The sequence below is a fragment of the Alligator sinensis genome, unplaced genomic scaffold, assembly GCF_000455745.1.
Source record: "Alligator sinensis unplaced genomic scaffold, ASM45574v1 scaffold29_1, whole genome shotgun sequence".
NCBI lineage: Eukaryota > Metazoa > Chordata > Crocodylia > Alligatoridae > Alligator > Alligator sinensis.
In genome coordinates this window covers 576,464-603,431 of record NW_005841933.1, presented here as the reverse complement: position 1 = coordinate 603,431, position 26,968 = coordinate 576,464, and the positions used below count along the sequence as shown (strand labels likewise).

General features: G+C 38.4%; 1 protein-coding gene across 8 annotated transcripts in view; it reads right to left on the bottom strand.

The window, feature by feature from the left end:
- Positions 1-26,968, bottom strand: part of SATB1 (SATB homeobox 1) — a 108,269-nt gene that overhangs the window by 50,063 nt on the left and 31,238 nt on the right. For all 8 annotated transcript variants that reach the window (XM_014517941.2, XM_025198945.1, XM_014517940.1 and 5 more), the window contains 2 exons: positions 6,512-6,623; positions 3,403-3,857 (listed from right to left, as the gene is read on the bottom strand). In XM_014517941.2, coding sequence (XP_014373427.1) covers positions 3,403-3,857; positions 6,512-6,623 — 567 coding nt within the window. The remainder of the gene's footprint in view (positions 1-3,402; positions 3,858-6,511; positions 6,624-26,968) is intronic.

The window sequence follows — 26,968 nt, the reverse complement described above, 5'->3', positions numbered from 1 at the left end:
GTGCCTTCTGCGGGTGCTTGGCAGCTCCGTCCCTGCTGCTGCTGCCAGCTTCTGCAGGTGACCCCCCAGACTCAGGAAGCACCACTCACAGAGATGTTTTAGGATCAGAGCAGAGAAGCTACTTTGGATTAGCAAGGCAAACCCTGTATTGCACATACACAGCATGCTAAGCTTTCTCGCATACAATTTTTCAACTAGTTTAACTTGGTGAAACCAAATATTCCTTAGAACTACATACTAAGTATATTATTTACCAATTATTTGGCGCATTTACATGAGATATTATGTTGCTGTAGTGATGTGCTACAGCGATGTAGAGTCAGCAGGCATTAACTGTGATGCTGCCACTTGCTAAAGCAAGTACTAAATGACTGCCCAGTACCAACCGCCCAGTGGAGCGCACGTGTAGATGCACCCATTAAGTGTGATTTTTTTTTAAAACCAATTTTTAAGTGTGAAAAAGTAGTTTTGGATTATCCAATAAACAATTAGAAACTCTTCCATTTTGAGATGTAAATCACCTACATTATACCTATATTGTAAAATGATGTTCAGAATACATCTTTTTTTCCAATTGTGAAAAATAATTTTACCATATCTCTTTCCTCTAGCCTGGGAACAAAACATAACCATTTCCAGTTTAAAGAATTTTTCCTCTTGAAAGAAAAATTCCCTAACCATGAAGCTAGTGTGAAACTGCCATTTTAAGGTATTGGGAATTTTTTTTCCTGAAGTGTACCTCTATCCATAATACAAATGTAATGATGGCAAAGTTAAGGTATCCAAGGTGAGAACTGATATTGACCTACAACATCAAGTATAACCAAAATTCAAGTCCACCTTGAATGCTGGCATGCTAAGCCACATTGTTGTTAGTCTACAAATCACTTCCTTTCTTTAAACTGAAGAATGAATCTTTTGCCTCATCTGGGGCCATATCATGCCATCACTTTTTACACAGAACTCCTAACTGATTTCAGTGAGGTCTTTGACTTCAAAACTGATGACATATGATTCCTGGACATTTTCAAAACAAGGCTCAAATATGCTTATGACAGTTTAAAAAAATGTCAGTGTTAAGCCTGAGATAGCTTTGATCTCAGAACACAGTAGCTGAATTTAAACAAACATTTCCACTTTGCTCTCCTGAAATAAGTGTATATTGCTATTGCTGTATTTAAAAAAACCTCTTTGAAAGGCACAATTCATTCTAAAGTGTTCCCCTTAATTCCAGTTTAGGGAAAATATCTTGAATAAACTGCATTAAAATGTTAAAATATGGGTGTTCAAAAAAAAAACAAATAACCTGCTTTTGTATAAAATCTGGGTTTCTATATGAATGGTTACAAATACTCTCCAAATGTATTATACACAATGTTGACATGACGCAACTGACACTTAAACTTAGTCATTTAACTTAAATTGGTAAGGCCCCAATCTTGCGAACAAAGGAGTACTCCTTTATGAAGCCTCACAGACTTTAATGAGAATGCTTATCACTACAAAATTGGGCTTGTGTACATGTCTGCAAGACTGGGGCCTATGGTTGCCTCTGTGCTTACATTTGCAGTCTTTCCTTTTTTGCTCCCTACTTTTGCTATACCAAATAAAATGAATACTACAAATATTCAGTTAATCTATCTGCAAATACTTATTTAATTAACCAATGCAATTTGTAAGATTAAGGGCTACTTTTGTTTGTTCAGTTGGGTGAATATTAAGGGGAAAAAAAAAAGATTTCCATGTCTCTTCACTTGACTTTTTAAAGAAATTCATTGTGTGTGTTTTCTTCTAATTTGGACCAACTTTGAACATATTTTATTGAACTGATTGGCAGCAATACTTGTGGAAGCAATTAATTTTAAACAAATGTTGGATAATATTTGTGGTAAGAAAATAGATTTGAGAGAGAGAGTATTTGTATGGGAAACCAAAGATTGGATGAATGTAATTTTAATGCAGAAACATGATATCCTGCAAGCTAGACATCAAAACTAACCAAATCTGAATATCAAATATGAAATGCTGAGAATAAATAGTCCATGTACAGACCAAAAATAGTGTGCGCCAAAATCAGTTGGCAAATTATGAAAACTGAAGGAACTGGAGGGGGGAGAAAAAAAACCTGACCTGGAACAATTAAGATCGAAAAGGCAAAATATAGTAAATAAGTTATTCTCTGAATCATGCTACCACAAAGGCTATATTTGCTCTTATCCAAAGAAGGGGGACATTTAAAAACATGTTTGACATGAATTCAAAATGATGGAAAATGGCATGTTCGTGCAAACTGAATATTAGTGCATTTTGAGCATACGTTTTTCCTTCTTAAACTGTAAGAGAAAGACAATTAAAAATCAAATCAGAATGGCAAGATATGTCTTTTAGTTGGACCATAAGTGTTGTCAGATTCTACAGTGGACACATACTTGCCCAAGTCAAATTTAACTATGCTTTTTTTTTTTTTTACTCCTCATTAACAATAATGTAAATACACTGGGTTAAAGTTCAGAGCTCTTTTAGTATTAAAACTATTTTTGTACTTATATTGACATTTTACACATACTGTAATTAGGTTTTTGGTAAATTTAACTGACATGGCATTAAGTTATTCCTTGTTATGAATGTAAGTTATGAATGGGGTTAACTTTTAACACTGGTCTAAAAATGATGCATTTTAGTTTTATCTACCAGTTATGAATACCATCATTTCAGAGTGTATATTTTGGTCTGGAAAAGAGCAGTGGGAATAATCTGTTTTAACATTGAACTTTAACACAGGCAAACACATAGAAAGAAAGTTTAAATACTTCTCTAAAGCATTCTTTTTAGTGGAGGCATTTTTTAAAATGGTGCTAGCAATCAAAATGAAAAAAACTCAGCAAGAAAGAAAATAAAAGCCAGTTAATGTATAAACTATGATAAAACTGAGTATTGGAATATACTTAGGATGCAGGACAAGCACAGTCCGTACCGCCTTGCTATTAGTTCCTCTAGAATACACATGGACATTATGTAAAACTGAGACAGTATTACACAGCTGTATCTTTACCACACAGGTGTGCAGCTTTGAGCTTGGCTCTGCCTAGAGCTGCTAGTTCTCTTTCCCCATAGCAGTCAAAACACATCATAGTAGCCACTGGAAAATGGTAAGTAAATTTAAGAATAGTGAACATTTTCACAATCTGTAGGATTGCTTAAGATTTGTGCACGTCAGTTTAGACACAGGTGTACTCATGCAAACTCATGAAAACTCATGATTAAAACTCCACTTTAATAGAAAAGTGGAGAGGAGAGGAACAAGGTGAGATGGAAAAGGTGCTAAGTACAAAAACAGATGGAAACCTAATATTTCAGGGGTGAGAAGGGAAGGGGTGGGGGAGGAGTATTAGCGAGACTGACCTGAGTTCTGTTAAAAGCCACACGTGCAAATACTGCCTGTGAGATTCCTGCTCGTTTCAATTCATCGCGTACCCACTGGTAGATTTCGGAAGACACCTCTGTGTTAGTTGAAACTTGCTGCTCCAACGGCTTGTTCATGGACCTACTGACAGGAGGAGGGTGGTTCAAGTACTGTTGGTTTAAGGACTGCTGGGCTAGAAGTCTATTCACTGCATACTGCTGGTTCAGCAACTGGGCCATTACCAGCTGCTGATTTACCAGCTGAGGGCTAATGGGAGTAGATACAAGTCCAGGGTGCAGGTTTGGAAGTGGGGTCCGAACAGATGGTTGACTACCATGAGAAAGCTGAACAGGGGATGGAGGCTGTTCGGCTGTATTCCCTGGGACTGGTTGCTGACCAAAGTTGACGTGGTTGGCACCTTGTTGGGGTAGTTCGGAAATGCTATCCATTTCAACTAGAGTGGAAAAAAATATTTAGTTAGATGAGAGCTGAACTGAAAATACCATACTTGATGTTCTTCACAAGTTTTAATACAACACCCTTTCTTTTTCTCCAATAGAAAACCACTGCATTTAGGTTCTTGCTTGCTGTATATCCCTGCATAAACTCCTTTTATCTAATTTTACATGTCTTGCTTTCCAAGGATGGCATATAGAACAAAGACCACATTTGTCACAGTACCAAGGATGACCAACCTGGAATTAAAACCCTCTTGCTTAAGAACAAGGATCATAAGGGAAGACCTCTTGTTCAAATGTTGGTATACTAAGGCTCAGATTTCCCTAATCAAGAGAAGGAAAGCAAAAAATGAAGAGAGATTGGTGAATGGGAAGCAGCTTCCCATACACCAAGGTCCTTATGTGAGTGTAAACAACTCTAAGAGCACACGTACAAAAATTAGGAAGTGCCATCACAAGGGAACGGCCCTATTCCGTGATGGGGGTCCAGCAGCTACTTGCATCTGTAACCCCTGGAGAGTCCTCCGTCAAAAGACTTATAGTTCAGCTGGTGGAGGGATAAAACAAGCAAGATGTGATGTGAACATCCATCAGCCCCAATTCCTGGTTGTTGCACATCAACCCTACAGGACAGTTAGAAACTGATTAAACATATGAAAAATTATACTCAGATCATACTGGTAGAGAGCTGGTTCAATATCAGGTGTTAACACACAACTGCTTTTTCCCTTCTCCATACCAACCCCTGAACTACTCTTCAGTTGTAGACAAAGATCTGACTGCATGCACAGAACTGGGGGAATGGGCTTTTTATCTTATAATCACCAACTTTTTTCCCCCCAATGATTTGCAACACAGCTGACATTTTTTATTAAATGATGACAGTTATGTATATAGTTTTAAGTTGGGGTAAAGGTGTCTTATGTCACCTTACCTACCCCATCTAAATGCATGCCTGATTCTACTCAATTTCACTTTTGCATTTTTAACAATCTGTAACTTGAAAACACTGCAAGGAAAGAGCTGGATCTCACGAAGTTGGTGGTGGGCCTGTCAGTAGAAGAAATAAGTAGAAATGTATGAGAAGGGGTTGGGAGAGGACAATCTATGCTTTTAAAATAATTAGTGCTCTCCAAAGAGCATTATTTAGCGGATAAAAAAAAAAAATTGCCTTCTCTGTAGAAAGAAATTGCATGTGGATTCCCTCACAGATTTCTCCCCAATACTATCCTGTCAACGGACAACTAACGAAGGGGTTTTCTACTTAGAGGCCCTGGCATGCCTGCAAATTATCTCTAGTTCCTAGTAAGGGTTACGCAGTTCCCTGTCGGCATGGAATCACAGCTACTCTCCTCACCAATATATATTGACTTCAACAACCTTTCAAAAGACACAGGAGGTATAGGGTGGTGAGCCAGGGGTCTGCATTACCATTTCAAGTAATGTGACTCCTGTGCCATCAGCTTGTATATGTTCTAACTGCTTTCCTTGGACCATGCCCAGCACTCAGCAAGATTATGGCTAGGAGGGAAGAGGAAAAGGCAGTATGTGGAGATGCTTAGGGCTGCCTTCATCCTCTTTTTCATGTGATAGAGATATTTACACATGGATCAGGCACACAGGCACCGATGCATATCTTGCTACCAAATTCAATGGGCTTTGGATCCAGCCCTAACCCAGATTCAGAAAGCGTAATACAACATTCAGACTTACAGAAATGCCTGACATTGCACAGAAGCAACAAACAAGATTATGGAAAGAAGCCTTCTATTTCCACTAACTGAAAGCAGAGATCAACCCAAGTGGGCCATTCACTTGGAATAGTAATTCAAGCAATTATCACAAAAGTGATGCATTGTCTTCATTACAGCCTTAAGCTATAAAAGGCAAGGAACCTGTTTTAGTAGATGAATGATTTTATTTTAAAAACTGAAACTAAATTAACATGTTCAAGTTTTTTTTCCCAAATTAGACTCAATTTCTTCATTCTAAAAAATGATTGGAAAAGTATGTAGAAGTTGATATAAAATATACAGACCTAGAACAACTTTTTTCCTTTAAAAAAAAATAAAAAAATCTGGAAGGTCTTTTTTTCATTTAAGGAATTAATATACCCCATAAATCAATTTATTACAATTCTATAACGTATATGCACTGCAGTCTTCTATAACGAGTACAAACTTGTCCAGTTAGTTATGAGAAGAACCTCATAATAATAAGCTGAAGCCACATCCCAAGAAATTAGAGTAAATTATGGTTTATTTGCTCATTCATAAGCTTTTTGTTGGAGAGTGATGAGGACAGGGAAGCTTGTTTTCTTCATCATAAATTTGCTATTAAACTGAAAAAAATTTGGTATCATCCACAGTTCCTAGAGAAGTCTTTTTAACATAATTAACTAAGACTGGTGGTAGGTCCCTAGATCTGCAAAATGACAGGTTTATATCTTATTCCATGACTTCTAGATTGTCAGATAACCTAAATCAGTTTAGCTAGTTTAATAGCAAACACTTAGTACAATTAATTCTTTTATTATACACATTCATAAAAAGCATGCCATCTTATACAACTGTGACAAACCTCAACATGACACGGTAATGGTATGTGGCTACTACCATGACAGCAATTTTTTTTTTTTTTTTTTGCTTACCCATCATATCTTTTGCCTTCTTGAAATGTTTATACCACCTTCCAAATTCCTGACATTTTGCTGCTGAGACATTTGCATAGTAAGTGCTGTTCACAATGGAAGAAATCATACTCTGCGTGAAAAGAGGAAGAAAAAAAAAGATCTGTAATACATAGCAGCACAAGTTGAAACACAGAAATCATTCTGATTGTTGAAACCATAATATTTTTAGAGTTTGAACACCATGCTACATTTTTAATCTTTTAGTCCAGAGCCTTCAACTTTTTAAAATCCATTAAATCAAGCTTAAAATCTTCTCAAATATAACATACATGGTAACAAACAAACAAACAAACAAACAAACAAACAAAAAACCCGAACACATTCACTATGAGAAGAATTAGATTATCAATCAAAAACTTCAGAGCAATGAATTAGGATAAGGATTCTCAAAGGGCATTAATTCTGAAAGTATCATTTATTATTACTACTTCTGCTTTCAACTGCAATTGACCTCTCAAGCATCCAAACACTAGATTAATTTATTTCTCACTCTATGGATGGCAATAGCATATTCTCACCCTTTCCCCGCATGCCACCAGTGTATGGCATGAAACCCAGAGGCTCATACAGCCAAACAAATTTGAGACAAACTACTCTGGGCTATAGTAGCATGGTTTATAGCAAATGCTTCGCAAGATGCAACTTAGTTTATCCCAGGATATAATAAACTGTTCATAAAGAACAACTTTAAGAAACAAAAATCTCATTGTCTAACTCTAACTCTAAGAGGCCAACTCTAGAATGCAAATTAGTCATAAAATGTACTAAAAATATAATCAGACATATTTTTAATTATTAAACTTACTCAAGGATATCTTGAAAATAAAGCTGGCTAGACAGAAATAAGTGCCTTCAGCTCAATTTTAACCAATACAATGAAATTAACAACGTATAAAAGCTTCCAATAATATGCGTTCCCTCCTCCCCCACACAAAATCAATCAAGAATAAGTCTTGCAAAATGATACACTGTTTCAGGTTGAAAAATACGATCAGTATAGGATGCGTGATTAACAGAACCAGTAAATATAATTCCAATAGACTGAACTTCAATGCATTTGGATATTTATGTGGAAAGTGGCTTCTATTAGCTTAACTAAAGGAATTGTCCAGGATATTTAGAAAACAATTACAGTGAAGAAGACAATGCCTTGATTATTATATTTCCTTTGCTATCTTGCATATAACATTTAGTTATTTTGTGCTATGGTAAAATCAATGTACAGCATGGGGCCTTTGTTATATAAATTGTAATAACCACTGGAAGAGCCAGTTTGGGGACAAAGGCAATAAATATTACAATAAGACTGTCTATTATAAAGCTATTCCTGATCTAAAGTAGCATTATCTTGTTTATTGATTCCAGTGAAGTCCATTATAAGCGTCTATTTTACAACATGTTGTTCAGTAACATGTTATTTCTTGGATCCCAGAACAAATGTTGGAAGTATACACTATTAGTATTTAAGCAAAACTGATTGCCTAGTATAGAAACCCTGTTGCACACATTTTAGAAAGTTACTACCTTTTAGCCATTTTCATAGCTTTAACAATCATCAAAAATATAATCTTTTACTGTTCTGCATTTCTTGACATCAATACCATGTTTTTCAAACTAACTACAAGCTCATTCTCAAGGACATTCAAAGGAAATAAATTTTGACTACCATAGCTTTATCCTTAACTACATGAACTAAGCTTAACTGAACCCAAGTTCTCTCTCAAGTACATGGACTGTATGATTATAAACTGTATTAATGTATTAATACAGTTATGTTCCTAGGCTCCATTACAGATCTGGCCATTGCCAGATAGATAGTTGGTACACATCAAGCTACATTTAAAAACCCATTATATAAACTGCATCTGCAAAACAAGAATGCATGGATAGGTTGCTGTGCAGGAAACACCAGCATTTACATGTGCAAAATTGGTAAGTGTACACGTAATTGGCCCCTTCATCCACATAACTGCCTATGTACATATGCACATGCAGGTACAATTTAGGTTTTGGTTTTTGAAAATCTGGTTGTGTCCATTGCTAATGATTCTAAGATAGTATATCTTGAATAAGTTCATCTAAGATTCCCTATTTCTCCTCTATTCAAATGCTTTTCTGCTTCATTATACAATGGAGTTAGGATCCTATGTGGCCATCAAAATCTGTTACTAAAGACAATGTCAGAAGTTCAGTTTATGACATCACCATAGGACCAAACAAGAGGAATAAATGGTCTGAATTAAAACTTTGTTTAAACCCCATTGGTAAAATTCTGATTCCTTTTAATTATGGTAACCATTTGTCTTGGGCAAACCTGAACACTCCCAGCTTTGTTAGTCTAGTCCCGGACAGTTGGTCAAAGGTCCCAGGGTCCAACAGGGATGCAGAGTGGCATGGTGTGCCAGGCAGGTAGCCAGGCACTGCAGCTGCTGGTGCCTGCCTGACACCACGCCACTCCACTCCAGAACCTTTGACCAACCAGCTGGGACGCCCAGGATGGATGGTCACTCTACTTTTAAGTGAAAAGGAGAAACTGAACTGACTAACAGGGCCAAGATTATATGTAAAACATACACAGAGCTGCCTTAAATTGTAATGCTTTCCATTGCCACTTTTACTTATTCTGAGTTATTTGGAGTGAAATCTTGGCCAGTTTTCCCAGTCTGAACCCCTCCCCCCACACTTTACTAGGGTATTCTCTGAAAATATTGCAAATGCCCAAACCAAAGTGCTCGAGCTAAATATTCTCATTACAAAAAAATCCAGTAGTTCAATTGATAATTCACTGAAGGCAAAATGTTGCATTTCCAAGCAATGTTATTATTTTGATAACCCAGAAAATATCCTCACAAAATCAAATTCTCATAATTTCTGACTTTGATTTATTTATTATATTGTTGTCAGGAGCTTATGGTCCCATGCCAGTCCAGGGGTATAACCCACCACAGAGACTGACAGAATAGCCTTTTAGAAAGGAGGTTGCTCACAGCTTTCAGTAAGGCAGACACCCTTTATGTGCATGGGTGTAATGGTCTTTTCTGTCAATACAATTTTAAAAAAATCTTGGCTCCAAGGATAGAAGAAACCCAATTGCTTGGGAGGTTTTGATTTGTTTTGGTTTTTATTTTTTTTCGGGGGTGTTGGGATTTACCTGCAATATATTCCCACATACTGAGGTTTTTTCTTTTGTGATCACAACTCAGTACATGCAAAAAGTCCCCAAATACTGCATGCTCTTGGCTGCTTCATGTTCAGCCATGATCAATACAGTATGCAAGGTTTATATCTAGACTGTACCACACTATATCCAGGCATACCCTATGTGCAAGCTATAGTTCTACAAGGAAGATGAGCTAGCAGTCTGATGTATTTGAATGCATCTGAGATTTATACAGGCAGCACATTAGTCATCCATAACCTGACTACAGCTTTCATGCTTTCCATGAAAGAAAAATGATAGATGGCATAAAATGTTAGCATACTCTACTACATTTTTATCATTGGGACCAAGTTGCAAGCTTTTAAGATCAAATTCCTCTCCCCCCCGTCGCGCACACACATGTATGTGCACATGCGCACGCGCGCACACACACACACACACACACACACACACACACACACACACACTCTCTCTCTCTCTCTCTCTCTTCCTTCAAGTACAGTACTTGCAGTTCTGTTTTGAGAATCTGAAGATCTGATCTGAAATGGTGCCACCTTCACAGAAACCCCGCTACTCTGGAATGATACCATCTGCCACAGCCCAAGCTCTCTTTTTCAGAGCAAATAATTATAATAAGGTCTTCCATAATTGTGTGGGAATAGGGTTAGAATTTGTTCTGAAGTGCCAACTAAGGTTTGCCTAGAAATTTAGTTTTAAATGTAATCCCCTTTTCACAAAGACTTGGAAACTAGGTCTAAGTAGTTTTTCCTTAAAAAGTCTGAAGACACTGTATAGGAAGCATGTTAAACTACAGCTGATTTATAGATGCCCATCACTTAAAAAAAAGACAGTAGCATCAGCTACCTTGCACATTGTGTCAGAAGCCAAGATACATTGCATCTCACTAGACAAGTGAAGGAATTCCATGTTTGACTCTGCCTGGTCTATTCATCAGCTCATGTAGATGCTTGGTAGAAAATCATTTAAAACTATTTTCTCTAAGATTGCTTATCTACCAGAGTAAAAAGTTGTTAGATTATGACTAAGAGTATATTATTGTCCTTTTTGCAAAACAACAAAAACAATGTTAATCGGGTTAATTCAATCATCTAAACCAAAACTGTTCATGCTTTTCTGCCAAATCAACCAACCACAGCAAAAATCTGTTATCAGTGATTGCTCAGCTTCCAGTCAAAAATCACTTAACCCCCAAAGTCCCAAAACTTCTCCCAAGCAACCTTAAAATTACTCTTATATAGTCAGAATGAAGCAAAGAAAACAACCTCATCTAGGGGTATTCGGGCTGCAGTATCGACACAGAATAAATACGTGCTAGTAAACTTAGCTGAGGGTACCAGAGACCACAGTTCCCTCACAGAAATCAGTTGTTAGGCATTAGGGATTTTTGTGTGAAATTTTCCCCTCAGAGGCATCGCAACTAAAACTTATTTAGGCTTGAGTGTTTGAAGTGGGAAAATGAAAACAAGCATTTTTGAAACTGGTTCACTGGTGTTTAAAGCTTTCAAGCTCGATCAGTGGAGGGGGCAAGGGCTGCAACAACTTATTTACACAATTATCTAAATACGATTAAACAGCTGATGGACAAATATTAAACTGGAAAATGTATAGTCATTTCAGCTTAATGTAATCCTCTTTCTGTAAACACCCAAGATGATTTTTTTTCAACCAGAACAGTCCTGACATCTCATAAGCCTAAGGGTGAATAGCAAGAGATTGTTTTTGATAGTTATAAATATTCAAAAGACATGCAGACCATCTGCTTTCATAATACAGGTAAAGCAAGACTGAAATGGTGACTGCTGTATAAAAATGGTTCTTTTAACAAAGTCTTCCTCTCCTCAAAAACTATAAAGACAGATGTCAAAAACTGTTTACACAGGGTAATCAGGAGCGTGCAAAATGTAATATTCCTTTTACACACAGTGCTTGCTAAAGAGGTTTTTTTCTTTTTCTTCCCATCTGTGTGTTGCAACACATTTCTACAAGTTAAAAACATTTTTTCAAACAGAGATCTCATGAATACCCAAAAACATGCTATCTGGTTTCTGAATGCTAATTAATTTCAACTACGGAATCTAATTTTTTTTTTCCTGTAGGAAGAAATGTATGCTTTTGAAATAGAGTACTGTAGCAACAACAGACATTGGAAACAGAACATTGCAGTTAAATTTTGCACTATTTTGACACTGGCTATTTTCATACCCCTGTCTTGCATATATCTGCATTTGTTAAATTTGGTTAACCATAAATAGGGCAAGTATAATTCTTTGCATTTCCAAATGAGAGTTTATTTATGTTTTACCATTTATCAGGCTCTTCAACGTAAAGACTTTTAACAATGTAATGATTTTGTCAAGTGGTAAGTAAAAGATTCCTTATCCTCCAAGCAGAATATGAACAGTTCTGCCTATAAACCCCTACAGTCAATTTTCAGAACTGAAACACTAATCTTGACAGTAACCTTTTAATGTATTATATTAATGGCACAGAGTGCGTTAAGCACCTTTTTTTATAATTTTCAATAAAATGAACATTTACTGAACAATCTGTCAAACTATTGGCTTTTTTTTTTTTTTTTAAATCAAACTTTTAAAGATTCTCTGGCCACATCTACATGAGACATTGACTCTGTAGTTGTTACTGCAGTCATTTAGTACTTGCCAAGTACTAAACAACTCTGCAGAACTGGCATTACTGCGCAGTAGCATCCCAGCATGGTTGTCTAGTGACACTTACTGTGCAGTAGCTCATCGCTACTGAGCAGTAGTGTCACATCAGTTCATGACTGAGGATGCTACTGTGCAGTAGTAACAAGCTACTGCGCAGAAAGTGTCTTGTGTAGACGTGGCTTCTTCTACCTATTTTTTACTTTAGTCAATCTTCCACCTTAGATTCCTTCATATCTGGCAGGGAGGGATAACACTACTATGATGGTTTCATATTCATTTATTTCACCATTTATTTATAAAAACATAAATAAATGAAAAGAAATCTCTCCATTAATCTCTAGATAAAGTTTAAATAGTGTTGAAATTACAGAACAGAGTATGGCTATAGATGGGGAGGTTCTTTTTCACAAAACAAAAGAGAGGCAGAGTATTCTTGATATATTTTATTCAAAGGAACTTTGCCACAGGTAAAAGCCAATTAAGTATATATGAGAAGCAGCCCCTATCCCAAAGTCTTTATATAATTTGAGACCCTGCCAGCCTTTGCACTTGAAGATGCAACCAGACCAAATTTTGGTGCCTCATGCACTGACATGGCAGAGAATCATTATTTACCACTTGCACTAGAAGTGGATGTATGGCTGAAAATCATCCGGATGCCATGAGTTATTTTTAACATTATGGAATCTTAAAACGTATTAGTTAACAATACACTCAAGTCATACAAGACTCTTTCTGCCATTACCTTTAAATACTGAGAGATGCACAGGAATGTCTTCATCATGCCCAGCACAAATATGTAAGGGGGAGGGGAGGAAGCAGATGGGCAGGGAGGACATAGTTCTGATGAAGAAAAGTCAGCTTGTGCCTTTAGCAGTACACTTGGATGAAGATATGACCCCTGCACTGTTGTCAAGGTCATGAGAACTGATGATCATCTGTAGGGTAAGTGCTGGTCATATAAGTTAAAAACTGCCTACAGGCTGTTTTAAAATGATCATATAAGGGTTTTCCAACACAAATGCCATCCTTGTTCTTCCCTTATTCTCTAGGCAATTAAGGCACTTGTCTCTCTCCTGTTTTTTCCTTGTTGCTTCTAAAGGTTTGGATTTAGATAGGGGCAATGGTCATGTCCCTCTATTACAATTTCTTATTTGAAATGTAGACGGGAAAATTCAGTTCAAGAACCAACAGATCCTTGTACTACTTTGTCAGCTTGTAATGCAAGGACTGGAAATTTACATGACAGTGTACCAATCTCTCCCACTCTCCTGATGGATATAAATACAGCCCAAATAAAAAGCTGCTTTCCAAGATACTAGACTTTTATCCACAGAGGCTAAAAAGCTCAAAAGGATAAAGGTGGGTGGGTGGGAAATGTTAATTCAGCGTTCCAGGAGGAGTAAATTGCTCTACAAACTGGCTTGATTCAATACTTCCCTAAATTTAAAGAAAGAAAACATTTTTAAGTGACTCATGATTTTTTATCTTAGTTGTTAAATATTCAATTTGAAGGAGTGTAGACAACTAATTTTTAGAAAGTGGTAGGTGCTCACTATTTGAGGGGAAAAAAACCTCAACACATCAACCTTTAATGTGTCAAGCTGAACACCCAAAATTGAGGCAAAGATGACTAGTTCCTTAAGCTTTATGTACTATCTGAAGTTCCTATAATGGCTGCAGCAGAAAAGGCTTAGGATATAGTCAGGAACAATCTTAAATCTTTTCTGAAATCAGTTTGGATAAAATCTAAAATAAAGTTACAGGACAGATTCCCAGCTTGATTGCAATGAATGAAAACAGCCCAGTGTTGTCAGAGACAGAACTCCCATTTCCCCTTGTGTGCCTAAATAAGTCTTCTAGCCACATACTTGCTTGCAGGCCCTAGCTGTACCTGCGGATGTGTAAGTATGAGCGCATGGACAAGCAAACTCAGTTGATTATGCACTGGACTGGCTGATATGTGCATACTTCCTGGCCAGAACCTTCCCATGCTTTAGCCCTTATGGGGGGGAGGGAGGGGGGTGCAGTAGTACAGCTGCATGTCGCTCCCCTTTGATTCTTGTCCACCCAAAGTTTAAAACAAACTGCCTGGCAGTGGCAACATTTCTAGTCAGGCAGCAGCGAGAGAATCACTTGACTTCATGACTCATTATAAATCTACCTCACTCCTTGTAAACTCTTCATTCCACAGGTGTTAATGACTCCTCTCCTTTTTAAAAGTCTTGATGTTCCACTAGTCAAGCTATTCTTCCTTCTGCAATTCAGCTGTCTGTTAGATGCTCCTGGTAATGTAGCTCCTATTTCATAGCCCTGCAGACTGTTTTTAAGTCCAGCTAAAAATGTTAATTTGGATGAAGAAACATTATCGCATGTAAACATTAACTCGGGTTGGGGAATAGCTTTCAGTAAAACATTGGACTGCACAGTCAAGATGCTCAGGAAGGCTTGATTCTGTTGTATGAATCTGAAAGACATGTATATTTAACTATAATGACTACAGGACTAAAGAAACATCATATTTTGATTATTTTTCCCAGTTTGTTGTGCCACTGCCTAAGCTCTTCATTAATGCTTCTTTTGAAGCTGGGACACCATTCCTTGAATTTGAGGGGGAATGGATAGAAGGTAGTTCAGTCAGGAGGTATCTCCTGTACTTAGAGCAATGCTGCATGTTAGAACCCAGAACCTCCTTCCTTGTTGTGGAGCAGCCTTTTCACTAAGCCACGCACACTCCAGCTTGCTTACTTTTTCCTGACTTCATATATATTCTCTGTCTTGGCTTCCCAGGTGACCAGCTTCAAATGGAACACTGGAAAGAAGACTAAATGACACTTAACCAGTGGTACTGAGGTTAGAACACTAGAATGAGATGTCAGAGAAATGAAGGTTCAAATCCCCCCTGGGTGAGAACCCAAGTGGCCCTAGCCACTCTAACTCTTGGGCTAAAACATAGCAACCTTTTTCCTCCAACACCTATTAGTGTGTTTCTAACACGGGTTTCTAGCCAACTACATTTTCTTGACCTGGATGTACTTGTAGGTCCAGAATAAGAATGTTTACAGTTTCCCCAATAGCCTACTAGGTCTGTTCCAGCTGCCCCCACAACAGACACTTACAGGTCCATACTACAGGGGAAGTAAATCGCTATGTGTGTGCAAGTGCCAGAAATGAAACTTATATAGGTAAAGAAGTGCTACTTAGATGCCCAAACCGAAAAATAATTCTGCCCCTAAAATCTATAATACATCATTCTAGAACATATGATTCTTCTTTGTTCATCTTCTAATAGCATGAGGTGAGCCTTTCAGTATGCAGCATGGCATACCAGCCTGAGGCAGGATCATCCCTATCCAAACCATCCTAGGCAGCCATAACCTACATTCTGCGTAAGACTATCCTCAATCCTGACACAACAACCCTAACACCCTAACCTGCCACAGATAAAGTAAGGGAACCATGGCAGCCAATGGTCTGCTTCTATAAAATGCTGTCAATATATGTTGAAGAGGTCCCGGGTAGAAGGGCCACGCCCCCTGTTACAGAGGAAGACAAAAGCCTCCACAGTCCATACCAATCTGACCATGGGTTAAAATTTCTTCCTGACCCCAAATACAACAAATCAGACTGACCCCAAGTGGAGGGGCAAGACTCTTTGGCCAGGAACCTTTGACTTTTCTCCTAGCAAGAGAATCGGCACACCTGAGTTAGTGTCAAGCCTTAGCTGTAGCCAATACCCAATGCCTGTGGGGAGGTAGGAGCAACCAAAGTCAAGAGGCATGGAAAATACCCATGGTGGAAAACAGGCATAGCTATGCCTAGATCATCCCCGACCAGTGGCTGTCCAACCTCTTGCTGAACACCTCCAGTAATTGAGAGTCCACAACTTCCTTAAGCAATCTATTCCACTGCCCCATTATTTTCAGTTTTTTCAGATATCCAATCCAGCTTGTTTTGCTGCAACTTCAAGCTACTGGTCCACTTTCTCCCTTGCTGCAGAGAGGAGGAAAGGTACTGTTTCTCTTCTTTATGGCAACCCTTTAAATATTTGAAGACTTCTATCATGTCCCCTCTTAAGCACCTTTTCTGCAAGCTGAAGATGCCTAGTTCCTTCAGTCTCTCTTCATGACTTGTCTTCCAAGCTCTTGGTCGTCTTTGGTGTCTGCCTCCAGGCCCTCTCTAACTTCTCCGTGTCCTTTGTAAAATGTGTAGCTCGGAACTGCACTCGGTATTCCAGAGGCGGCTTAACCAGTGCCAAATAGAGGCGCTATCACTTCCTATGTCTTGCATCCAATATTTCTACTGATGCAGCCCAAAACTGAACTACACTGCAGACTCGTATCAAGTCTGTGGTCTATCAAGTCCTTGTCCATAGAGCCACCATCCAGCCAAGTGTTCCCCATTTTGTATTTATGTTTTTAATTATTCCTGTGAGGTGTAGCACCTTGCATTTGTCCGCATTAAACGTTGTCCCGTTAACTAGCCAAACTTTCCAAACTGTCAAGATCCTTCTGAATTGCACTTGCATCCACCAACATGTTCACAATCCTTCCCAGTTTCATGCCATCTACAAACTTCCTCAAGAATCTGTCAGCATCCAAATTATTAATAAACAGTTAAACAGCGCCAAACCAAAGACAGACCCCCATGGGCCTCCACTCAAAATCTCCTGCTATTCTGACATGGACCTGTTAATAATTATCCTTTGCTTACAGCCATTGAGTCAGTTATCTATTCACCTTGTAGTAATAGAGCCCACATTTCTCCAAACTGTTTATGAGACGATGGTGCAGGACCTTGTTAAAAGCCTTGCTGAAGTCCAGATACACTATATCCACAGCATTCCCTTCATCTACCCAAGAACTTATTTTGTCAAAAAGGAGGAGATCAGGTTTGTTTGACACTATTTGTTTTTCATAAATCCACGCTGACTGCTTGTGATCAAGATTTCCTTCTCCAGATGCTTGCAAATGGCCTTCCTCAGGATATGCTCCAGTAACTCCCACATATTGAGGTGAAGCTAACTGGTTTTTAGTTCCCTGGGTCCTCCTTGTATTTTTAATAAGGGGCACTACATTAGCACTTTTCCAGTCCTCTGGTACCTGGCTCATCTCCTGGGTACCAGAGGATCATTGCCAAAGGCTCTGAGATCTCCTGTGCCAGTTCCTTCAGGACCATGAGATGCAACTTATCTGGCCCTGCTGCCTTGAATTCATTCAGACCCAACAAAAGCTCTCTTTTGTTATCTCCTCCCTCAGCTTGCCCCTTCCTTATCCAGATAATGCTTATTAGGTGTCTGGCAGCTTATATTTTTTTGTGAAAAGTGAGGCAAAATAGCTATTGAGTAGCTTTGCCTTCTTTGTATCTTCCAGTTAGGAATCCCTGCTGGCTTTTTAAACTGAGGACCCACAGCTTCCTTGGTCCTTCTTTTCTGGCCAACATACTTATATAAAAGCTCTTTTTGCTGTCGTTAATCTCCTTCACCGGGTGCAACTCATTCTTTATCTCTGCCTTCCTGGTTTTGTCCCTGTAGGTGCTTACTATTTCCTGGTAAACATCCTTGGTGACCTGCCCATTTTTCCAATGCCCATATGCTTTTCTTTTGTATTTGATAGACAAGGACAATCTGCCTATGTCCTCAGACCAACACAGCTACAACCTACACCCCTTTTGTATCTGAAGCATTTTAGAAGCTCCTTGTGCAGCCACACTGGTCTCTTGCCATTCTTCTTGTGCCCACTGTGTCAGGAGATTCTTGTCAGGCTTTTGATACTGTGCCCCTTAGAAGCTCCCAACCCTCCTGCGCACCTTTATCCTTCAATCTATTCACCCATGACACACTGCCTATTAGCTCCTTGAGGCAAATGAATTCTGCCTTAATGAAATCTAGCATCCTAATTTTGCTGATCTCATGTGTTCCCTGTCTCAGGTTCTGGAAATCTATTGCATTATGATCACTTCCTCCCAAGTTACTCCTCACCTTCACATCCTCCCCCAACTCTTCCCTGGTGGTCAGAACATGACCCAACATAGATAATCTGCTAGCTGTATCTCCTTCTTTCTGGAAGAGAAAGTTACCTTCCAAACAAGTTAGGAAGTGGCTTTACATTTTACATTTGGTTGCACTGTTCTTCCAGCAGATGTCTGGAAAACTAAAAAGTCTCTCATCAGTACCATCCCACAGCTTTTGGATAGATTTATCACCTGCTTTGAGTGCCTCATCTACCTCCTCGTCCTTGGTGGCCTATAACAAATTCCCACCATATCAGTGCTGCATCTCTCACCTTTCATCTTCACCCAAATGCATTTTGCTTTGCCGTCTTCCATCTCCTGAAACAGTGAACATGTGGTTTTTGTTTGCTTGTTTTTGTTTTTTGACATACAAGGCAACACCACCAGCTTTTCTCCCAGTTCTATCTTTCTGAAACACTGTAACCCTCAATGTTCACGTTCCAGTCATAGAAGCTGTCCCACCAAGTATTAGTGATGCCAATCAGATCATAGTTCTTTTCACAGTCTGTAGCTTCTAACTCACCTTGTTTATTCACCATGCTTCTTGCATTTGTATACATGCAACAGATGCAATTTTCCTTTTGACCTCCTTGCTTCTTCTTTGCGCCACTTTTTGCAGGCTTGTGCCTTTCTGGCTCCTTCCCAGAGCTGAGCTGCTTCTCTAAGTCCTTTCCCCTCTGGAATGTGTGCTCTGTTGCTGGAGGATTTTGAGCACCATCCTTCTTGAAAACTAGTTGCCAATTTTTTAAACATGCCACACTCATTGCCTAATCTGGCTCTACTCTTTACTAGGTTGGCCAGACAACACCCAAAGATGCTCTTCCCCATCATCAGGTGGATTTCATCTCTTGAAGCCATCCCTCCTCCCAAGAATATCCACCTGTTGTCAAAGAAACTGAAGCCTTCATGTCAACGCAAGCAAGTAATCACTTTCAGGATATGACAACCTATATCTGGATCCCTTTCCTGCCACAAGAAAGATCAATAAGAACATCACTTGTGCGCCCAAACTCCTTAATCCTTCTGCCAAGAGCCTCATAGTCTCCTTTGATCTGGCCAGTATCATTCCTGGCAGTATCAGTGCCTAAGTGCAGGAAGCAGGAAGGGGTAGTGGTTCAAAGGATGGATGAGCTTTGACACACTCTAGTATCTTGAATTCAGGCTCCAGGCAGGGTGTGAGGAACAGGTGGTCACAGACAGGATATGCCAGGATGAGGGCACCAAGACATACAAAAACACTCCTGCTGTCCAAGATACCAGACTACTTATCCGCAGAGGCCACAAAACTTAAATAAGAGGTGGGTAGATGGGAAATGTTACTTTAGTATTCAAATTCCATGGAGAAGTAGTCAATTGACATTTAGAGGCAGAAGTTTTCGGGTCCTTGAGGCCAGGGCAGGCCTCAAACTAGTCTAGCAAAATACTAGAATTCATCCCTTTTTCTTAGCAATTTTTGGTTACGTTTTCTTTCTGCTACATGAGCTACATTTACTTCCAACAATTCTGTTCTGGCTAGATAAGGATCCTTCAGTTTTCCTTGTTTACATTCTCAAACCAAGTCTTCCATGAGGGTATGATGTGAACAAATATTTTACCAGTGCAATCGATTTGTGGAACAGACTAAACTTAGAAATAATAGTGAAATAGATGCTGTTCAGAGCAAAAGAGTATTTCTTTTTACTGCGAGACTGTTTTCGGTCTACAGATTGTGATGACACAAGCCTTAAACCATCTGTTGTGGTAATTCTCCAGTTTGGTTCCTGTAAAGGGACTCCTCCAAATTGCACAGAATTGTCCACCAACTTAAGTAAGATTTCCTTGCTGGGAAGTAGGGCTTGCTGAAAAAGCACGTCTTTTCTCGGATTCCACTGTTCTGCTATGCAAAGATCAGATGTCTGGCACAAATTTAAGCCCCAAGGCACAATGTCCAGACAAGAAGTCTTTAGACTTAGTAGCACTAACCGTTGCCTTACTAAATTTCTTCTAGTGTTTAGGAAGAAATCTTTCTTTGATCTTCTCTCCTACATATTTTTAATAGATTTTAAAAGCCAGAAGGGGCCTTTTTGATTGTATCTGGATGCCTACATAAATCATAGAATATCACCCAGAGATTTCTGCATGTAGCCCAGCAGTCTGTGGTCGAATGAGTGCCTCTCTGAGGAAGAGATCCAGTCTTCAAGAGTTGGAGAATTTACCTCACTCATTGCCTAATCTGGTTCCACCCCATAATACCTCACTGTTAAAAATGTGAATTTTGTTTCTAGCTAGAACTTCAGTGACTTGTTTCCAGGCACTGGATCCTATTATTTTGCTTTGACTGGCTTGATTAAAAGGTCCTTTAGTGTCCTACGTTTGCCATATGTAGGTATATATAAACTGTGACCACATTACCTCTTATCCTTCAAAGACAGGTACCTTGTTACCTTCAAAGAAATTAACTAGAAGGCTACTTAAGTTTTTCATTGTAAGGAGAGCTTACCAGAACCAAAATCATCTTGGAGACTCATCTCTGTACTGTTGCCAATCTTTTAAACACATATACACATGAGAATGGAACACTATTTCCATAGTAGTCTAATTACTGGAATCAAGGTGACATTTTCTCCCCATTCCTTGTTGGTATAGCCAAGTACAAAAAGTAGCCCTTCTACTACAGGGTGAACACTAGAGATAATAAATAATGTCACTTCTGAATGACCCCCGCTTACTACAGACTGTAGGGAGATTAAGCTCTCTTTGAAAAAAACCCAAACATACCCCACCTTAGAAAGGAGTCGTTCATCCCACCAGAGGACTCCTGAACTCATTATACTAGACATTTGGATTCAAACTTTTTCAATCATTGCAAACTTGAGAATTTAAGGTGTCTGAAGTCTCATAAGGGAATCTGATAAGTAGATGAAGCTTTAATCAATCATTTATCTAGGCTGGGCAAGATGTACATTGCATATAAACTTCAGTGTTTCTATCAATCAAGGCAAATAAAGGAATTTTTCCAAGAAATCTACCCACTGAGGGAACAGAATGGAAGAGGTCAAAACTGGATGTTACTAGATACATTCTAAGAGAAATTTCAGCCTGCTTGCAATAAGAATACACTTTCTGAAGACCTTTTGTTATGATTAACAGATTTTTGGGGTAAGCAAGCAGCATGATGTGGTACGACTGCTCCCCTTTTGCTTAATGAAGAATAAATAGGAAGTATCTGATAACTTTTGGGGTTCCCAATACTTTTTTTTAAATAAGTGAGACCTATGTTTTGATATTATACTTTGAAAAGGCATCTTGAGATGTGGGATTATAAAGTTTTGAGAGAAAGCTATAGTTTGGACAAACTATTTCAAACTAAGTCAGCCTTTTTATACACCTGGAAGATTGAGAGCTTTTTATCTCCAAAAACTTTCCATCACCCTAGAAAAAAAAGGTTAGTACAGAAGTCTTTAAGAGAAGCTTCACATGCTTCTTTTACATGGATATTCTCTTTCAAAGTCACAGAGCCTTCTAAAAGATTAAAACTAATTAAATAAATAAAAACCTAAGCTATGTCCAGGTCACACTAAAGCACAGAGCTTAAAAATATTTTGTGACTCATTACAATTGGGTATTTTCTCCAGCCTTGCATATATGAAGAGAGTCTTTTATGTCTTCTCAGCCTTTGGGAATGGATATTGTTCTTTTTAGTTTGTTTATTTCAAGATCTGGAGCAAGACAGGTCTGAGGCTTCTACTGCTCATGACTAAAATGTGTGTCCTGTACATGCTGCAAAGCATCAGAGGAATCCGATACTAGTTTTTCCACCAAGGAGGCAATGAAGGAAGCAGACAGAGACTTCACCCTTCCCTTAGGGATTCCTCTGCAGGAGGCCAAGGTAGGAAGTGAAGAGGAAATGATACATGCCATTTTTTGTTAAACTTTGTGAGAGTTGGCTCACATATTTCAGGACCTTTTATTTCCCCCCCCCCAGCCCCATGTCTTTTCTTCTCAAACAATCCTCACAGGAGGAGTCAAGTTTGGGTTGAGATCAATCTGAGAAAGGAGAGTAATTTATCCTGTCAAGGCAAGAAGAAATTCTGACTAGTCAATCGCACTGTTTTCGTTCCCATCTGTGGAAAACAGTTATCAAGCAAAAGTGAGTCTTCATGTCAGTAATTAATGTTCTGACCCTACTCCTTGTATTCACCAAGTATTTTAATGTTTTCGATAAGGATTGCCCATGGTCCCACCCCATAATAATGTAATACAGTGACTTCGGTCTAACGTAGCAACTGGTTTAGCTGCGTCTTCTTCATTCCAAGTTTACCACCCAAATATTTGTTCTGCTTCTCAGCAGTGTCTTGAAGCCCACATGAAGGTCTGTACTACTACAGCCAGATTGCAAGCAATACCCAAGCTAGTTCAGGAAGGTCTATGCAAGCAGTGATTACAGCATAGACATGCCTATCATAGACAGAATAACTCAACACTATAATAGGATAGGACACGCAATTAAAACATATGGGTTACTTTAGCACCTTTTTCACTGTGCTGGTGACATTTTGCAAAATACAAACTGTCAGGAAAAAATCAGGTCACAAACTGGTCATGTCCACTTGTTATGAAAGAAGAACGATTATGGTAGATACTGCATGAGACAAAGGTTCTAAAAGACAAAAAAATCACCATCTGGGAAGTCCAGTTCATCTACTGGCTTGTTTTTTTAAGGGAAGACTTAATTGGCTCTTAAACAGGAGATCCGTAGTGGACAGAAATAAAGTTAATTAAATTATTACAAATGCATCTCAGAATATACAAGTCTACCCCACAGTTTTTTTTTTTAGGTAAGGAGGGAATAAAAAAAATCTACACCTCTGAGAATCACTGTGAAAAACTGATATGAGGACCAGAATGGCATTAGTTAGGCAGGTGTTAACTGACCTACAACAAAGCTGTGAACTGGGAAACTTGCAAATCATAAGATTGTGCAATACTTGGCTGCCGCTCATGCCATCATATTCGTTATAAAAAAAGATTTCTAAGAGACATGTACATCAAGCAAAGGGAGTAACTGTCGAGTGACATTACTGTATCAGAGACAATATATTTCTTTACTGTTAATGAAATTCAGTTAAAAAGTGAAGGAAGTGATAAAGAAAATATTGTTTGTAATGTATTTTACATAAGAACGCAATATAGAAAGGGAAGTGCAATTAAATCTTAATGTGGACTTTTTTATTTTTAGTTTGTCATCTGGTTTACATTCTGAGCCCCTTTGCAGACAGTAAATTATGTTGGCATTTCTTAGGGAATAACTGCCATGTTAATTTAGTTTAATAAAATAACTGACATAGAAAAGGGGGAAACAAGTAAGAAGAGACAGCTCCAGCCCCCACTCCTTATCTTTAGCTAAATATTCAAATGCTTTCTATACGAATTGTCCGCGGTCCAGCTCCAGCACCATGTAATAATACAATACATAACAACACAGTACAATACAATCTTGGTTTTCTGTAGCGCCCTTCATGCAAGCATCCCAGGGTGCTTTACAATCATTACGAGTTAAAATTAAAACTGAAGCACATACAATTCCTAATAGATTCATTTTAAAAATGCTAAACAGAACAAATAACTTTTAAGTCTAGATTTAAAAGTCCCAACAGTCAGAGCGTTCCTTACTTCAATTGGCAATGAGTTCCAAAGCTAGGGAGCAAAGCGACTAAAGGCTCTCTTATGTTATGTTAAAGGATCTCTTATGTTGTTTATACTCTTACAGTACCCTACAATCAACCATTTTCCAATAAAAGAAAAAATATAAGCCTGTTATTTGCAGACCTTGCTTTAAAGAAAACTGGGAAGTGGCTTGTTAACCTTCTAGTAGTCTTAGTCAAATCTGGGGTTAAAAACTCAGATACAAAATGCCTGACTGATGCATTAAAAGATTCAAAAACCCCTCACACTTAACAAATAGATTATTGTTTTACTGGCACTAAATATGCTACGCGTTATGTATTTTCTACACATGAAGATGTACTGCATTGAGGATTTTAAATACTAGTTATTTTATATAGCTTCTAGAAGAATCAGAATTACAGTGAAAATTGAACTAAAACAGTGTTTGGCTTTTATAATAGATACTTTTTGTTTCTGTAATTTTCATTGTGTTCCTTGTTTTATTCCTCTCACTTCCCTAAAATTTCGAGGCCATATGATACAGAAATTCACATGAGGAGGGACTGGAAAAAAAAAGTCACAATTATAAATCAAAATGAGCCAACATATAGAAAGTAGGGAGCAGTGTCCCTGAAATACAGTATTCCCCTGAAATGCATAAATCTGGGGCTCTACAATTTTGAGGCCATTTTCTCACAACTGACTCTCAGAAAAAAACACCATCATACAGGATGTGTCAAGCATCATGTGTTATCAGACTTAAATTCATGCATTGTAAGAAAATTGTGTGATCAGATTCACTAACCCCTCAGAAAAGGATTCATGTGCTAACAGGACCCTCTGAGATTAGAGCCTGCATTTGTTTGAGACTCCCACTACGCTCAATAATGAATCAATCAGGAAATCTCAGGGACAATGATTTTTGGTCTCCAGTTCCGAGTTTCACATGCATCTGTTTCCTAGCTCTTTATTAGAAGTTTATTTTCCTTTTGATACATTTTCAGGTCACACAAAATTGTTTTAAATATTAAAAACACATTTGGCTGCATTAGAAGTTTGACAAACTGACAAAAACTACTACCTAAATTAAAAGGGGACTATCTTCAACTAAGAGGTGAAAGAGAGAACAGCAGCATGAGTCAAGGAGGGAAAATTAGCCTTACACAGTTTGCAATTTTGCGACTTGAGTTAACACAAGTCAGATAACCACATTATTAAACTATTTCTTAATGGATTGTTGCAGCTAGATGGTACCAAAGACTGAAAATTACTTCTGCTTCTCCACAGAGGAGGTACAACACAGGGAACTTCACAAAGAGCCTCAAGCTATCCCATACATGTGCTTAAAATAATGACTTGTAAGATTTACCTTGAGTAAAAGCCACCCTCCATTCTTATGCCTACCTTCTTGTTGAGGCTGTCACAGGATTGACAACTGTGACAATGGCTCTTGTGATACCTGTCCACCAGAAACTAGACAGGGCAGGACTTATTTCACTTCATCTACTGATATTAACTTTCAGTTATTACTGTCCTGGCAGCTAGAGGCTTTGCATCTCATTACAACTGCCTGTCCTAGCTGCATTAATAAAGCAGAAACATAGTTAAACGCTTTTAGATTTCACAGCAAGCTGAAATAAATTATTTTATATAAAAAAGGCACCACATCAACAAGTACAGACTTAAGAAGAGTGAATCTGTATAATAGTAGAAATATTCTAAAAAGTTAGTTCTTCTGTTGCTGACTTGCCAAAACCTGAGCAAGGCCCTCAAGGTTCTGCACTTCCCCTGCAATAATTGATGACATATTTAAAACCAAAGCAGTATAAGGAATGCAACTCCTTAAATTTTAGATGTTATGGTTGCTATTAGTTGTGGGGTTCCCCCCCCACATACAAAAATCCAAGGACTTCAGGTCAGGTCTGGGCAGGTAAAATTAAAAGCTGGGGGGGGGGAAGAAACACTGTATAGCTTGTTAAAAACAATTTTGAATCTACCAACACATGTAAATCCAAATTCTGGTTCCAATGGAGGAAAAAACAAAAAGTCTCCTAATGGCTTCAATTAGATTAGATTATGATCCTTAATTAAATTGCAACTCAAAGGTTTCTCCCTTAAACTAGTTAAAAAAAAAAAAAAAAAGTTTATTAGCTGAATAAAGAGTGAAGTTTTTAAACAGACTGATCATTTACTATAGTGGCCAGAATTCCTACATCTTTAACACAGATTTACTAGGTCAGGTGAAGTACATAAAATACTTGTTCTATGTCCGCATATCTTGGCACCCACAAACTCTGTTTTGGAGGGTCCCACACACAGGGCAATTTGCTGATTCAGGGACTGATCTTTGAAAGAGAAGGGAAATGTTATATACACTCTGTGCATTGTAAACACAATGCATGCCGCTTACTTAAGTTTGATCAGAATGCATTTGGAATGGGTGCACTAATCACAAGTATGAAGCTATTAAAACCTTAGTACTATACATGCATTCGTTGTTGTGACATATGTGCAGAGTGTATGTTTCCCCTTCATCTAAAAAGCTATTCTCTTCTTCAATATCATAAGCACAGCCTTAAAACCCCCTGAAAAGCAGAATGGGGGTGGGAGGAGGAAATCAGAAGTTACGCATCCTAAAAAAATACCTCACGTAACATTACTTTGCATAAAATCCTGGAGTCCAAAAATATCACAGGCTCTTTGAGAGCTACAGGTGAGTGCTGTATACCCATTTCAAAACAGGAAAATGCCTTCTCCCTCTACCACCCCTCTTCCCTCCCTAAGGGCAGAAAGCTCTTTTTTAAAGCCCTGAAGGGTTATGACATAGCAAGGCCTTTAATCTGTCACTGGCACCAGGAATGGATACTGCAGAATAATCTGAATGTTTTGGATCATGTTTAAGGGGGG